General features: G+C 41.5%; 1 protein-coding gene across 1 annotated transcript in view; it reads right to left on the bottom strand.

Annotated features, from left to right (window-relative positions):
• Positions 1-14,568: 14,568 nt before the first annotated feature.
• Positions 14,569-16,914, bottom strand: part of TTC7A (tetratricopeptide repeat domain 7A) — a 421,036-nt gene continuing 418,690 nt past the window's right edge. Inside the window, exon 20 of the mRNA XM_073554004.1 lies at positions 14,569-14,931. Coding sequence (XP_073410105.1) covers positions 14,710-14,931 — 222 coding nt within the window. The 3' untranslated portion in view covers positions 14,569-14,709. The remainder of the gene's footprint in view (positions 14,932-16,914) is intronic.

Below are 16,914 nucleotides of genomic sequence, written 5' to 3'. Positions count from 1 at the left end.
GCAAGTCCAGTATCCCTAGCTTTTAGGATTAGCTATCATAAGTGGACACTGCAGAGAAGAGTGAGGCCTCATTCGGACGGCTGTAATTCTCACGGATAGAACTCACATCTAGTATAGTCTATGGCGCTGTTCATATGTGCAATTTTTTTGCAGACCAAATGGTCCACATCAATTCACGGAGACATAGCTACATAGATACGGTATGAGCACTCACATAACTCCTATATACAGTATAAGCCCCACATAGCTCCTATATACAGTATAAGCCCCACATAGCTCCTATATACAGTATGAGCCCCACATAGCTCCCTATATACAGTATGAGCCCCACATAGCTCCCTATATACAGTATGAGCCCCACATAGCTCTCTATATACAGTATAAGCCCCACATAGCCTCCTATATACAGTATGAGCCCCCATATAGATACCTAGATACAGTATGAGCCTCCCATATATAGTATGAGCCTGTATATAGCTCCCTATATACAGAATGAGCCTCCATATAACCTCCTATATACAGTATGAGCCCCATATAGCTACCTATTGTGGTACAGTAAAGGGTGTTTTACTGGATGGGAGATATGTTTCTCCCAGCAGATTAATGTTTGGCCGGGTTTTTTCCTAAAGACAGGACCTGCGATGATGTCAGGGTCACGTGATCAGCCCATGTGATGTCTATCTCACTGGTGGGAGGGGTTGGGCCCTATGTAATGGAGGTTGGTGATTGCCACAAGGAGAGTGTGTTTCTGGAAGCTACAGGAACTTGGCTGACTCAGCCTGAAACTTATATACAGGATTCCCGTGCTGCAGAATTATAGCAGCAAGACTCGGAAGAACCCCGGGAATGGCACCTGGCGGATGCCGCAGGACCTGGCAGCCGCTTAGTTCAGCACGTCCTGTGCAAGGGGTGAGTCTGGGACCAGTGGTTCTCCAAGCTGGAGTATGTGTATGGTTTTTTTCTTATGTTCTGTTAACCGGCTGGTTACTAAGTGACATTAAAACCACTGAAACTGGGACTTTATGCCTGTGTGTTGCCTCGTTACTGCCGCCCTGCCATTACCTACCAGAGCGAATCCCTACACTATATACAGTATGAGCCCCCATATAGCTACCTAGATACAGCATGAGCCTCCTATATACATTATGAGCCTGTACATAGCCTCCTATACACAGTATGAGCCTTCACATCCCATACACATATTAATAAAAAAAAAAATCCATACAGACATACTCACCTTGCTCCCGTTCCCCCGTCGCTCTGCTCCGGTCTCCAGTGCTCCACTTCTACTGGCCAGCGTGTACATGCTGACGCGTCATCGCACCGTAGCCAGCTGATTACGTTAGTGCGCTGGCACGTCACAGCAGAGGGGACAGGATCTCCCCTGGCGCTGTGCTGCTATTCTGTATTATCGGCGGCGGCGCCAGGGAAGCTCCCTGCCGGGATATAAGTTCCGCAAAACATGGTTTCACAAAACATGAGGTCAATCTGGCGAAGGGCCCTAGGCGGTAGCCAAGATTGCCCACATTATAATCCGCCTATGGTGCCACCACTTCTTCAGAGAGGAGCCACAGGGCCTGGGCAGATGATGTAATCCTGGATCCATGTATCCCCTGTATCCAGATTGTTTCCTAAATATTCCCATGCTGATATCGAGACTGGCATGATCTGGTTGTAAGAAATTGCTTCTAGCAAAGTTCCTTCTTCAAAGACGCTCACATGTCTTACAATAATGATCTAACGTCCTGCGGCTAAGGAGGGCTCGCTGTCCGTCGCCGGCCTTTATACTCACAGTTACCAAGATGGAAGCTTTCATTTCTTCACAGCGTATTTCTAGCCTGGCCAGCCATCAAATCTGACGTAAAATTGCTGTGGGTTTGGGGTGAAGCTGACGATCTGACAAGCGCTTCCCTTCTGTTTGTGAATGTCACATGGTCATGTGAATGCCGTCATGTAAATAATGGCTCCAGGGCGCATACTGCAAAAGTGTGGGAACTTTCACGACTCTCACCCTAAAAAGAAGCAGACAGATCTGGGAAAGTCAGTCCAAGAATGAATAATCAAAACCAGATATATCACTGGGCATCCTGGACACAATTATTGTATGGTCATAGACAAATAATCAAGATTTTTTTTTGTTAATGTAATTTATTAGGTATTGTATGTAAAAAAATAAATAAATAGATAAATTCTAGAAAAATACAAAATGCCTAAAATGTGAGCAATAAAAGTGTAATTCTTGCCAGTAAGTGTATCACCTTAGTCTCCTATGCAAAGAGAGTGTGATCTGATTCTCTTGGATGAGGAGAAGATGAGAAAAAAAAATCTCATCTTCTCCATTCTGTGAATGCGTAAAAATCAGACTGCACTCAGATGTCATCCGACTTCAGTCCGATGTTTTCCATGGATTCAATGACTTGCACGGCCGAGTGCAATCCGATAAGCAGATCAAAATTTGGCATGCAGTGATTTTTTTTTTTCCCTCGGACAGTGTCTGTCGAAGGAGAAACATCAGACATGTGCATGGCCTCATAGAATAATATTTGCCCTTGTGGAATCCGGATCACACTTGGACCAAAAATATGCTTGTCTGCACCAATCCCACAGGTGTTCTCCAAAAAATAGTGCATACTTTACGTTAAAAAAAAAAAAAAAAAAAAAATGTCCAGCATAAGGAATGATAAATTATTATTTATTCCATTCTTCATTAAAAAAAGACCCACAGCTGCTCCATTTATAACTGGGATAAAAGTTTGGCATCAGTGATAAAAGTTCCCCGGTCTGCCGATCAATAGTGTGATCCCCACAGATTAGCAAATTATCACCTACCAATGGGCTGCCATGGCAATCAGGGGTCTGCTGAAGGCCTCCATAGCTACCATCTTAGTCCTCCTGTGAATCCCAGCCTGAGTTTCATAGGAGCATATAATTTCTGCTATATATTGCAAAATCACAGAATTACACTATAGTATAAGGGACTAAAAGATTGTAGGTACAAGTCCACTAAGGAGACTAAAAAACAAAGTGAAAATGAAAAAAAAAACAGTTTAGAAAACATATAAATATAAAATATTTAAAAGTTTAAATTACTCCCTTCTTCCAATTCAAAAATAAAGAATTTTTAAACATGTAAAGAATAAACATATTTGGTAGTGTTGTGCGTTTAAAAATCTGGTTAAAATAAAAAGATACATTTCCTTTCCGTTTCAGTCACCACACTTCTCTAAAAGTATGCAATAAAAAGCAACACCTCATTGTGTCCTGCTTTTCAGTGTGGACGGTCGTATCATATCACCGTTCATGTTGAAAACTAGATATCGCAGAGGTATATTACAGTGGGACAGTATGGCTTAACTGCACAGGTTAGGGTTATGGTTATTATTTTTGGTTTTTTTTACAGGGGACATGGGCATCGGAGTATTAGGCGTAAAGTGAGTATTTTCGTTTATTATTTTCTGTCTTTTACAGGGGACAAGGGCTTCAATGGTGAGTAAGGAGAGTATAACTGCGTTTTTTATTTTTAAATAAATGTGTAAAACTGGGTGCTGATTTTTATTTCAAATAAAGGAATTTATTCTTGCAGTGTGTTTATTTCAATGCTTACTACGGGGTTAGTAATGGGGTGTCTTCTAGATTCTTCTCCATTACTAACCCCTGGGCTTGATGTCAACTGACGATACAAAGGTGACATCAACCCCAACCCTATTACCCCACTTGCCATCACCAAAGGGCAAGTGGGAAGAGTGAGGCTAAGCATCAGACTTGGCACATCTTATGGATGCACTATTTCTGGTGACTGATGTTGGTAGCCTGGAGGGGGTAGATGAAATTTGTGACCCCATCTCAGGCTATCAATATCAACCCTGTCTGCTTAGCCTTTGCTGGTTTGAATTTATAAAGGGACCCCATAAATTCATCAGGAAAGGCTAAGCAAACAGTTGTGAGCTGTTATTAATTGCCTGGGAACCTTATGGGGTATTGTCCCATGTCCCATATTACTAACATCAGTCCCCAGCCATAGGGTTTCCCGCTGATGGTTATGAAAACTGTGCGGGAGCCCACAGTTATTTTTAATAAATTCTTTATTTTACCCAGGAGTTATATAGCTGCTGCTTAGTACAACTCCCATCATTGTCTCCTGCTCGTGCTGATCTCAGCTCGAGCAAGAGACAATGATGAGAGCTTCCTTCAGCTGCTGGGAACAGCACAAACTATTACTCTTCTTCCCAGGTGCTGGGACGAGCCACGCTGATGGCACATGGATGTTAACCTTGTGTCAACAGTGTGCAGCTTGCATTTTGTCCATGCTGCGCAAAAAAAAAAATCACATTTCTGTGGGTTTTTCACGTGGACACACAGTTCGTGTGAAAAACCTGACATGTGCGCACCACCATTGAATGCAACGGGTGTGCATGTGTATGTGTTTGCGGCCCTTAAAAAGACGGACCGAATACGGACACAAAAAATGGACGTGTGAAGAAGGCCTTGCCTGGAGAATCAGGTTATGTTATGTTATGTAACGGCAAAATGAAAACAAGAAATACAAAACCCAAAACAAGGTGTAATTCCTTTTTTTGCACCATTTCCCACTTTTCAGTAGACTATATTGTAAAACAAATGGTGTTATTCCAATATACGACTCGTCCAGCATAAAACAAGCCCCCATATGGCTGTGTCAATAAAAAAGTATGGCTTTTGAAAGAAGGGAAGGAAAAGAAACAAAGAGGAAAAATCGCCAGGTCTTGAAAGGATTAAACTAAAGATTCTGGTTTATTGAAAACTCTGTTGCACCTACTGCAGAAACAGTTTTCTCTTTTTACTACAAGAAAAGCTATGTCTCATATGCAGCTCTACACGTAATATAAACACAACTTCAGTGGAGCATTAATTCTCAGGCTAGCAGGATTCTTCAGATACCGTTAATGACCCATTCGTAAACATTGCTAAGACGTTTTACATTGCAAAATTTGACCCTGAGTAAGAAATAGCGCTCTTAAGAGGGAGAGACATGGATAATATTAGGAAATGATTTCTAGGAAAAGATCTTTGAAAGTCTTGTCTAATAGTGGCACTGAGATGAACATGATAATACTGTGTAATATCCTCCTCATGGACATTCCTGAGGGTGTTAAAGTGACACTTGCAATGGCTTTTAGCTTCCTAAACCAGGAAAAAAATATATCTTTGAAAACAGCTGTGCTCCATCCAGTCATCTAGGTGGTACTGCAGTGGGGACAAGTCTCGCCCCTTGCATGCACTCAGCTTTGATTGACAGCATGTGAAGGTGTATCGAGCTGGACATCAATCAAAGCTTGGATCTCCTAGGTGAAATGGCATGCTGCTGTTTTTAAAATATATTTTCTCCATCATGTCAACGTTTTAAATTCAACCAAGCTCTTTCTATGCATCCACATAACTTATTATCTCACTTTTAGAAATAAAAATTGCCTAAATATTAATCATGGACTTCCAGCACCCAAACCCTTTAATACTCATTAATAACTATTGCAAATGGTCTGAATCATGTCTGCAATGAAAAGGTGGTCTTTTCAGTCAATTCTGTATGTACCGGTAACCACTCCTTACGTGAAAGCAGGAACTGGGTGACTATATTTTTAGAGAGTTTCCCCATGACTACGAAACCGGCTGCAGAAATGCCAACAAACTTTCAAACAGCTCATTGACGGAGCTGCACAGATGCCATAGATCTGATAATGTTGGTCTATCCTAAGTGCTTGTGAACATTGAAGGAGATGCGGAGTCCGGACAGACCATTAATTATATAGATCTTTTTCATACAAATTGCTAAGTCACCAATATGATAATTAACCTTGTCCTGCAGTTGGATGTGACTCTATGACTGATTTACACGTGTATTGCTGCAAACAGATGGATAGTTATGTCCAGTGGATGGCACTGGCATAGCACCTGTGCCCGCCCAATCTGCAGGTAGTGGCCATAACATACAGCTGATATCCCACTGCTTCAGCTAGGATCAGAGATACTTCCAATCCTGTCTGATGAACCGCCTTAGACCACAGTATCTAGGTGGAGAGAGGGAGGAGGCGCTTTCTGTCTCCTATTGGCAGCCCTTAATAAGATGGGTGGTCAGCAATGGACTGCCATGGCAATCGGGGACCTAACAAAGGCTCCCTGGTCTGCCATGCCTATATGCCTTACATCTCGTCAAACGCAAAGCCTAATAGATCGCCTGTCAGCTTATTACTACCAGAATTTAGTCTATTGTGCAGGAGGAAGTAATAATTTAGAGTTCTGTAACTAAAAAATGTAACTCTGACACCCATAAATATATACTATGAAATGGTGGGCCTAAATATAGGACAAAAACAAAGTAACAAAATGATGATGTGATGATGATAAAGCTTATAACATTTGTGTAAGATATCTTACTAGAGGAAAATTACAATAAATCATTATGATTATAAGTCCTGCATGTCTACAGCCCATAATTCTGATGAGAAGAGATCAGCCGCATTCACTGTAAACTGTAAAATACTTAATCTATATAATTTTCTTCAGCTTCAAAAAAAAATTCAGTGACGCCTTACATTTTTTTTTACGGACAAGGTAAAACAGTGCTGTATTTTTACGGACTGTCCTAGAATTTCTAGAAGGTTGGCAACCTCGTATGTAGACTGGCATGTAGTCCTTGCCTAATCAAAAAAAAAAATATGGCAAAACTGGAAGACTCTTGAAGTTAAATTGTTTCTCTCTGTGTTGTTTTTATTCCTTATTTCATAGTGAAAATATAAATACCAATTGTTTGGACATTTTCCTTTTTTATTGCCTGGAATGTTTTGCTGCAGTCACATATATATATATCTATATAATTTTCTCTGCTGAAAGTGCAACATACATCAGGTTAATGTGACACAAGCAGCCTACAAGGCATGCGTAAATGAGGGTTCTCTCTATGGAGTGTCGGGAGGTCACCATAAAAGTGGATTCTAACGGAACAAACAATGAAGCCGATCTGTCAACTTTAATAATATTTTCTAGATAATATCACTTTTTGTCCTTAAATTCCCTCCAGCTTTTCTGTAAATTCACATTTTTCAAAATAAACACGTGTTAATAGGTAAAGGATATATCCAAGTCAAAGAAAAATTTTCTTCAGCGTGAAAAATAAGTACATGGACAAATGTATTGGGTCTTTAAGTCATTGTAAATCTATAGGCACTAATAAGGATCTATAGCAGTCTCCACTCTACTGGGAAGAATTTATACAAGATTTTGGAGGAGTCTGGGAATTTTTTCCCGTTCATCCAGAAGAACATTGGAGGAGAGCGCCAGGCTCACAACCTCCGTTCTAGTTCATCCCTAACTGTTCAATGGGAATGTGGTCAGGGCTCTGTGTTGGCCGGTCAAGTTCTTTCTCATCTCCCAATCCATGTCTTTATGGACCTTTCTTTGTGCACTGGGGCACAGTCTTGCTGGAACAGAAAAAAACATCCCAAACCTTTTCACACAGTTAGAGGTATACAATTATCCAAAAAGTCTTGAGTGCTGAAGCATTGAGATTTCCCTGCACAGAAGTCGTTTCTTTTCCTCCAAAGTCCATCCCTTGCTTGGCATTGTGCTTGGTGATGTAAGGCTGCATGCAGTTGCTTGGCTAGGATGCTCCTGGTGAGAGCACAGATTTTTGTGCTAGTGTTAGGTTTGGACCCTGCAGCTATGGAGTCATTAGAACATTAGTATATTTTATGCTCTCTGCTCCTCCGCACTCGGTGACCTCAATCTGTAACTTTACGTGGTCACCACTTTGTGTCTGAGTTGCAGCGGCTCTTTCTACTTCTCAATAAAACCACTCACAGGTGATGGGGGAATATTTAGGAGGGAAGAAATGACTTATTATACCGATGGCTCCTATTACAGGACCACGCTGGTATCAGTGAGCTCTGCAGCACCTGCCATTCCGTCACATATCAGTAAAGGCAGATGACATTGTGAAGGGCCGAAGGTTATATACTGGGGGCGAGGGGCCGGATGTTATACACTGGGGGGCAATGAGACTAATGAAAAACCTGAATTCTATGATTAAGATGAGTGTCCTGATACTTGTGTCCAGTATATAATGTATAATAATGATGAAGTATAATGTATAAAATAATCAAGTATAATATTTATTTTTCTCACTTATATAGCGTTATTAATTTCCGCATTGTACAGATTTTTTTTTATCACTGTCCCCATTGGGGCTCACAATTTAAATTCCCTATCAGTATCTGGAGAGTGGATGGAGACTAGAGGAAACCTACAGAAACACGGGGCAAACATACAAACTCCTTGCAGATGTTTTCCTTAGTGAGATTTGAACTCAGGACCCCAACGTCCTAACCATAAGATCTCCAAGCATCACCCACATTTTCAGCCTTACTAATCTGCTTCCTTGTTAAAGAAAATGTGTCATCAGAAAATGATCTATTTTTTTCCACTCGTGTCATTGTTTGCCACTTTCACCTGTGTCATTAAACATTGAAAGAAATGAATTACCATTGCCTGGGTTGGACCATCCTGGGGACTGTTTGATCAGTATGATGACTTTGGTGGTCCCTCCAACCTAAGGATGGGGTCTACCTCTTTCTCCTATCTTCTGAGATTCTATGCTTGCAGTGTTCCCCCCTTTAATGTCAGTATGCTTTGAGATAAAGCTTTCTCCAAATATGATTTGATGACTTAAAGGGAATCTGTCACCTACCCTTTGGCGGGCGATGAAAACGAGGTCGGTCCGGTCCGATGGGCGGTGTTCCCGATGTGTGCCGCCTCCCCATCCATGCCCGCCGTCCGCAGGTTATTGCTGAATTGGAGGAGTACGCCATTTTTTGCGTGTGCGCTAAGCTTTCATATCTAGCGCACGCGCAGCATGCGCTGGTTAACTAAGCCCCGGAACATAGCAAAATACTTCCGGGGCTTAGTTAACCGGCGCATGCGCAGTCCGGCTTTTCGGCTTTGCCCGCAGTTTGGCAAAGCATACTGCGCGTGCGCTAGCTATGAATGCTTAGCGCACGTGCAAAAAATGGCATACACCTACTCCAATTCAGCAATAACCTGCGGACGGCGGGCAAGGATGGGGAGGCGGCACACATCAGGAACACCGCCCATCGGACCGGACCGACCTCGTTTTCATCGCTCGCCAAAGGGTAGGTGACAGATTCCCTTTAAGGTGATAGAAATGATTTTTCCTCTGCTTCATTCTGGGAGCCGTCACTAAAACCAAAATCTCATAAGGTATTTGCATGTTTCAAATTCGAAGTAGTTTCAAATCTGCGGCATGTCAATTCTTTCAGTGTTTTTCACCTATTAATTGATAAAAAAAATTAATACAAAAAGGCATAGAAAATTAAAGCAAAAACATGACAAAAACGCATAAAGATATCTGTCCATACTATGCCCTAAATAAGCCTCATACAGTGTAAGACCTCAACACTATCTGCCCTTCTGAGCTATAACCACCCCAATCCCTGCCATAATCAGCTACAGCTGCCACACTGTCCGCCCTTGTGAACCTCAGCCTATACCATGGCTGTCCTCTCTCCACTGTTTTCCTTTACGCGCTCTATATCTCCACGATGTCCTCTTCCAGGCTAACCTTTCTCCATACTGTGTCCGTATTTCACACTGCCCCTTCTCCATATCTATTATGTGATCCCTCTTCACTCTATGCTCTCATACTGCCCACCATGTTGTCAGCTACACGTGACCATCTTCTTTATGATCCCCCGGCCAGTCTTCATCCTCCCCTAATACCTCAGGTGCAGTCCTAACCACCGGCCATGTCACAGTGACACTGGTCAGCTGCACATGACCAGTTTCTTTATGATAACGGTGCCTTTCCCCATTGCCAGTAGCACTGATGCTCGCTCCTTTTAGGGAACCCTCAGCAACATCACCCTGCAGCGTGACATGGCTGCTTTCTCCTGTACAACAAAACACATTCTCATCATGCATAACATTGGCATTCAAGTTATCGACATTTCAGTCACATAAAGCACAAGATCTGGGATGGTTGTCTGGAACATATTGAGCGACCAAATCGATCCCCAATAAAACATTTGTGGGGAGGTTCTCCGACACCCCCACTTCCCTTAACCCCTCTTGGCACCCCAGTCTAGGAAAACTCAGACCATCAGAATTTCGGTAACAGTCAGGGTCTTCGAAGAGATAAGTTATTCAGGAAACACAAACTCTGGTTGGATGAGGGTTAGTTCTGCACCGATGTCCTTGAGCCCCACAGTGATGATATCTTCCACAGTAACCGGTTGCAAGTTTTCATGGGCCCTTCCAACAGCCCCACCCACAAAAAAGGACTGCAGCATTAGGGCCCTGGGCCTCGGATGTTGGTTTCCTCTTCGGCCTCTTCGAGCAGGTGATGCTAATATGTCCAGGTCGATTGCAGGTAAAGCACCAGCTGGAATCAGATGCAGGCCTGGTGCAGGAAGATGTGGCGAGATCCCCGAGGACCGGCTGCAGGGGAATAGGGTGTTGGTTTAGCCCTTTTCCAACTTGCAATGGCTGACTTCCGCACCTCAGGTGTATGAGTGGCCTCATAGATATCTGCGATCTGTGCGGCCTCGGCGGACTCCTTTGGCTCCAGGTCCATCTAGCACTGTCGCATCTGCACAAGGCAAAGATAACGAAATTGGCCCTTTACCATCAGGTCCTTCAAGTCCCCGAATGTAGTAACTGATAGTCCCTGGACCCACTGCTCGAAGTTCTGAGTCAGTCCACCACATCACTGTAGCTGTCGTGAACTCCACATTAGATGGTCCGGAACTTTTTTCGGTATGGTTCAGGAGTCAGCTGATATTTCCTTATCAGGGCCCGTTTGATGGCCTCATAGTTTCCAGCTTGTTCAAGAGGGAGAGTGATGAACACCTCCAGAATTTGCCTTGTAATCCTGGGGTTAAGTATCGAGCCTTTTGGTCACCAGGTAACTGGTACTGTCTGCAGGCCTCTTTAAACTTTCTCAAAAATGTGTCCAGATCCACGTTCATGACAGGAAAATGCTCGGGACGGAGTTTCAAAGGTGTTCACATTACTCGACTCACTGTTCAGTGGGGTATATTTATCCTTCTGGAATCGGACTAACTCATGCTCTGCGTTCTTGAAGCACAAGCTGTATCCGCATTTTGAGGGTCACATCCTCCCACTGGCTGCAGAATGAGTGGCAAGAAAGAGTCCATTCCTCTTCTGACACGGACAGTTCTGGAACTGGATTCACAATTGGGTATCCTTGTGCTCCACTGGTCTCGGGCTCTGGTGCTACATCGTATTAGTGCCTACCATCATCTTCCACCAAGTCACAGATTAACATCTCTTTGCTTTTCTCTGACTCATTGAGACCTCGCTTCTCACGCAAATGGATCAGCACCGCTTTCTCATGCTTCTTATAAGCAGCTGTCATCTTGGCAGTCACTCGCCAAATAAAAGATAGAACAGAAAAACAAGTGAGGGGTGTAACAGCTACATGCACAGTATTGTCCCAGGTATAGATACTGAGTTTGATCCACAAAACTCTGCACAGAATCCTTGCAGGTACCATGCAAGTTTCTAAGGACAGGGATGATTGCTCACCCCAGATCACTAATGCTCTGTGAGCCCACCGCTGTTCACCAATTTGTCAGGTGACACAACTCCGCTGTCTTCAATAGTCAGGACAAATATGCAATTGATCGATGAGTGATGGACAGGGCCAAGGCTGTTTTCCCTACTAGGCCAGTTATTGGGGAACTCACATTGAGCATATGATATACAGTATACACCTCTGATTCCAATGCATGGAATATATATATATATATACTCTCCATGGTACAGTCACTGCCAATTGCACAATAACAAAAGGAACTAGCTGCCACCACCAATCGTTAACACAGGCCGATTGGATATCTCTTACAGGTAGTGTATGTCTTCATGAGTGCTGTTTACAGAGCAAGAGGAACGGAGCTATTAAAATTTATACTATATATTTAATCCGAAAAGGAGGCACTGTTTATAAAAAAGATACAAAGATGTTACAAAATGGGAACAAAACAATACAATATATTAGAGATAACAAAAGTACTAAACCTGTGTCACGGAAATGGCTCAGAGCTTAGCAGAGGGAAGCACTCCTTAAAACAACTCCTTATAGCAACGGATAGAACCAAAGAGTGCTGTTTTCCAGATCTGACAAATGACTAAAACCCAAACTGCTTTTTATTAGATCAAGGTTACTCCCACATACCTCCCCTTGGTGAACCCGTATGACATGCTGATCGTAGGATGTGCTAAGTCTTTATAAGATTATCAGGTCCCCAATTTTCAAGATATCATCTCCCCTAGAGGTCCCAGATGGGAGATATAGTTGTCATGTTACCTATCACGATTTTATTTTTCTGTAACATGAAATATGGCATGGATAGCATCATCCATCTGACCAATATTAAGTTAGAGGTGTTCGGACAGCCTTACGATGATGTCAGTGAATGCGTTATATTTGTCCATTTGCTACAGTGTCGAAAATATATCTCCTATACATATCAGAATGATGCAAACCCCAATATTCATCAGTAACTATTGGCTCCAGAGTGTCTGAGATAATTCTTTTGAACAGAGGACGCCCCTGTACTTCTCCGCCTTTTAGTATACAAATCCTAGACTTGGTTGTGGTTTTTCAGCAGGTTCATTGTTGTAATTGCCTGTTCACTGTTCCTACTGGATTGGAGGTTGAAGGGTCACCTCTGGGTCAATTCCCCAGTAATAATTAATCTCATATGTTAAATGTGAGGGCAATATGTCCCCTCTCCGGAGATGTATTTATGGATTTTGCAATTTTTATCTACAGGTAAAGGTTATTTAGTAAGTTCTTTAACTTTGTGGTTAGGAAGCAATGACCAATAAAATATAATTTTGTGAAAGGGTAAACATATCCTCTAAGGCTTGTAATACTCAGCCTGATGGAGCATGTCATGATTTCATATGGAGACTTGGGCTACACAGATGTCAGATGTGTTTTCTATGGCAGACACTTCAACAATATAACCATGAAGGGTGATTGTGGAAGGTGTTCACTACATCTCAACTATTAATCTACATCTGAGGCAAACCAAAACAACAGTTATGCAACACAAAGAATAAAATATTAGGTCGGCACTCCATGTGGACACCGAGCCAAGCTTCAGGTAGATATCCAGTATAGTGCATACTGGAACCATAACCAATGATGGCACTCCTGTCTGGAGCTAAATCTGACATTATTTTGTACTATTAGTCTATCAGTGGGTACTACAAAGACTAATTGTATGGTGGCTGTCAATGATGGATGTTTGGGTGCACTCGTCTAATATTTTTTTCCCTATCAAAACATGTATGGAAAACTGTCAAAGTTCAGATTGCACATAGAAGCATGGCTTCATAATAAATTGTAAGACAGCTAGCACTTCATATCAACCCTTTGCTCCTCGACCCGCCGCTATGATGTAGCCACCTCTTGTGGAGTGGTCAGTAGGAATAGTAAATAACAGACTTGAATGGTGATAAGTACTTACTGACTTCACATCAACACATGGCCAATAATGTAGACTCGTTGGTGCCGGATACCATATATGAATATTCGGTTTATGGTGACAGGTGTAGATTCTATAGTTATATGAGACATATTTTCGGCAACATGGTGCAGTGTCGAATACAATGCATTTAACTGAATGACTGTGTAGTCTGCACATCAGCCCAGAATTAATATATGCCAGATAAAGTTGTATATGCCATGTCTCATGTGTATAGAAAGTGAAAAACATGATAGGAAACATGGCATTAGTATCTCCTGCCTAGGACCTCCAGATTAGCTGGGATCTCCTAATTTTTTGGTATTTGAGCCGCATTTCATTTCTGAGGTCACCAAGGAGAGGAAAGTAAGGAACTACAATTTCCCTAAATGGAATGCTCCCCTTTGCAACAGGTCTAGTAACTTTCTTTTATTCCTTTTATTTTTCTATGATTGTGTATACTGTATTGTGTTGTCACCTTTGTAACATCTTTTGTTTAGTTTTATAAACATTGCATAATTGCTGGATAAGATATATAACATTTAATAGCTTTATAAACCACACTCCTAAAGACTCATGAGGCCCCACGTTACCAGTATCATGTGTCCAATTGGACTGTAATAAGCGATTGATGGTGGCAGCTAGTTTTTATTTGGCTACTGCAGAGCTTGAAAGTGACCGTACAGTATATATAGATATCAATTTGTTGGAATTGGATGTGTATATACTATAGATTTACTAGGAAGTCCCCAATAACCTGCCTAGTAGCAAAAGCAGTCGTTGCCTTGTCCATCCACTGACAGTCAATTGTGTTTGTCCTGACAATTGTTGGCAAGCGGAGTGCTGTTTCGTGACTAAAACCTTATTATTTCAAGGGCTACCAAGAACGCAAAAGAATCTAATGCTCGTTAATGGTATTTCTACTTTTCCCATTATTCAGCTATAGCCTTTTTTGGGGGGAAATTGCAATAAATTTAGTTTTGTCAAATTGAAGTCTCAAAAAAAAGTTAAACCATAGACCATATAAAAAAAATGCACTTTTTTTAATTGCAATAAATTTTCAACATAAAATTATTAAAATATTTACAAAATTAAAATCTCATTCAGTATTGCAGGAACACTTAGTCTTAAATAGAATGTTCCAGTTGTGTGAGAATTTTCTTTTTTACAATTCTCGAGGAATAATGGTGAATGAAGACACTGGACTGCTGGATTCCAAGTCTAGTGCAGACAGAAAACATTCGACAGCCGCTTCATGCTTCCCTTGGCCTTGTAAGACTTGTCCCAGTCCGTTCCAAGCATCATGAGACGTGCTCTGATTCTGTACGGCGTCCCGGAGGTACTTCTCAGCCAGTGAGTTCCTCCCAAGTCTATTCAGTACAAGCCCCTGGAAGCAAACAAATAAAAGACTTTATGATGTAAGTGATTTATGTCACTGGGCCATTTACAACAAATTGACAATTAACCAGTCCCGGTATCTGCTTTTATGGTTATTTATTATTCAACAAACTCCTCATTTGTTGCCCAGGGCCACAATGCTAGTAAATGACCAGTAAATTATCACATAAAATTATAACAGACTTTTTTGAAGACACTCGTGAAACTGGATCAATTGATGAATGTAAGGGTAACAGTTCTACAAATTTAATATTTTGAGCTGCACACTACATAGTAGATTTGGAAAAACAGATGTAAGACCATAATACTGTAAATGACAAACAAGTAAATTGTTCAACAAATTAAATTGTTTTCTGATTTTTTTTTTCTATCCTTCAAGGGGGTTATCCAAACTTATTCAATGGTAAAATTGCAAAGGTATTAAGAAATCCTCTCTGGTCTTAAGAACTAAGGGATTTTCAATTTTACACAGTGTCTCCTTGCCTAAGTTACCAGCTATCTCTGCAGTCTTTCAGAAGTGGTTGGCCTACTAGGCGAGGCACAAAAGCTTACAAGCCCTTCCTCTTGGAGCTTGCTGACTCATTGGATCCGGATAGGTTCAGTGCGCCCATGTGCTCCTCCGATGCTGCAGAGGCAAAGCTGCCTCTTCCTTCAGGATGGGAGAGCACACAGTTTGGGTCAACGGCTTGATGAGATCTATAGTCCAAAATGTCAATCTTCAGGAGTACACTGCCTCCTGGTAAACAGAAAGCCAGGAGGCAAGGGATCGGTAAGCTCCTGAACGAAAGATATTTGGCAACCCCTTTATGATAGTTTAACACAAGCATATTCTCTCCATAATGATATAATAAGAAGTAGATCGATGTTTGATTAAAGGCCCTTCTACATGGACTGATATGACCTGTATGTGGACAATCGTTCCACATTGCATACTGTCAGCAGCCCAGTTCTCGTACACACCGGAATATGTGCTGTTGACAACAATGACTTACCGACCCACATAAAAAAGTCAACAAACAAGCGTTTTTTTGTGTGTTTGTCAGACAATTGTAGTCATACTTGCACAGCCCAATGGTTGGGAATAAGAGTTCGTACTAATAGATAAGCTAAATATTGCCTTGTGGAAAGAGGCTTTTAGGATAAGCCATAATTAATTGGTCATTATTTCATTATCGATTTCATTATCGATCAGCTTTTGTAAGGCAATAACAAAATCTTGCAGAGATTAAAGATGTTCCCCATGACTTTAACGGAGTTATTCTTAGAGCCTACACAGACGAAAAAATTGATTTTGCCGTAGTCAATATTTTATACTCAAACTTCCAAAATGCAAAGTTGAAGATGAAACGTAAAAAGTACAATCATTCCCAAAAGTTGAGGAAGAAAGGTAAAAGGGGCAACCATTCCCAACTAGAAACTGATCATGCATGCATACCAACTTATACTCCAGTTTTTTCAGTTAAGTTTCTGCATTTAGTGCAGGTAAGGATGTGGCTTCCTTTTCGTTGAGCTGGACATAACGTTTATACAGCTTCCTATTTCCTGGGTATCCATTTGAGCCCCGGTCCCACTGTGCCCTTACTCACATTGTCACTTTGGCACATACTAAGGTTTTAATACTAAAGGTTAGGACCTTCCTGATTGGGCAACCTTGATGTTGGTGGGATGGCCTTTACGCTTTTTTTTTTAAATCAAAAATGGTGTTTACTAGATACCCTAAGTTATTTATATGCACTATTGCTTTTACTTATTTACTTAAAGCAGGGTATATGTTCATTTTGTTTCTGTCTTGGGTTTTGTCCAATTATTAAAATGAGGAGGAAGGGTATTCCAGAATTAGAAAATATTACTGGTTTCTTCCAAAGCAGCACAATACCAATCCATGGGATGTTTCTTGTTAGTGCAACTCATCTTGAGGAAAAATAGAAGTAGGTTACAATAACAAAAGCAAGACCCTTTAATAGATGTGGTG

The sequence above is a fragment of the Dendrobates tinctorius genome, unplaced genomic scaffold, assembly GCF_039654945.1.
Source record: "Dendrobates tinctorius isolate UK_male_01 unplaced genomic scaffold, ASM3965494v1 ptg000205l, whole genome shotgun sequence".
Taxonomy (NCBI): Eukaryota; Metazoa; Chordata; class Amphibia; order Anura; family Dendrobatidae; genus Dendrobates; species Dendrobates tinctorius.
This window is presented reverse-complemented; position numbering and strand designations above follow the sequence as displayed.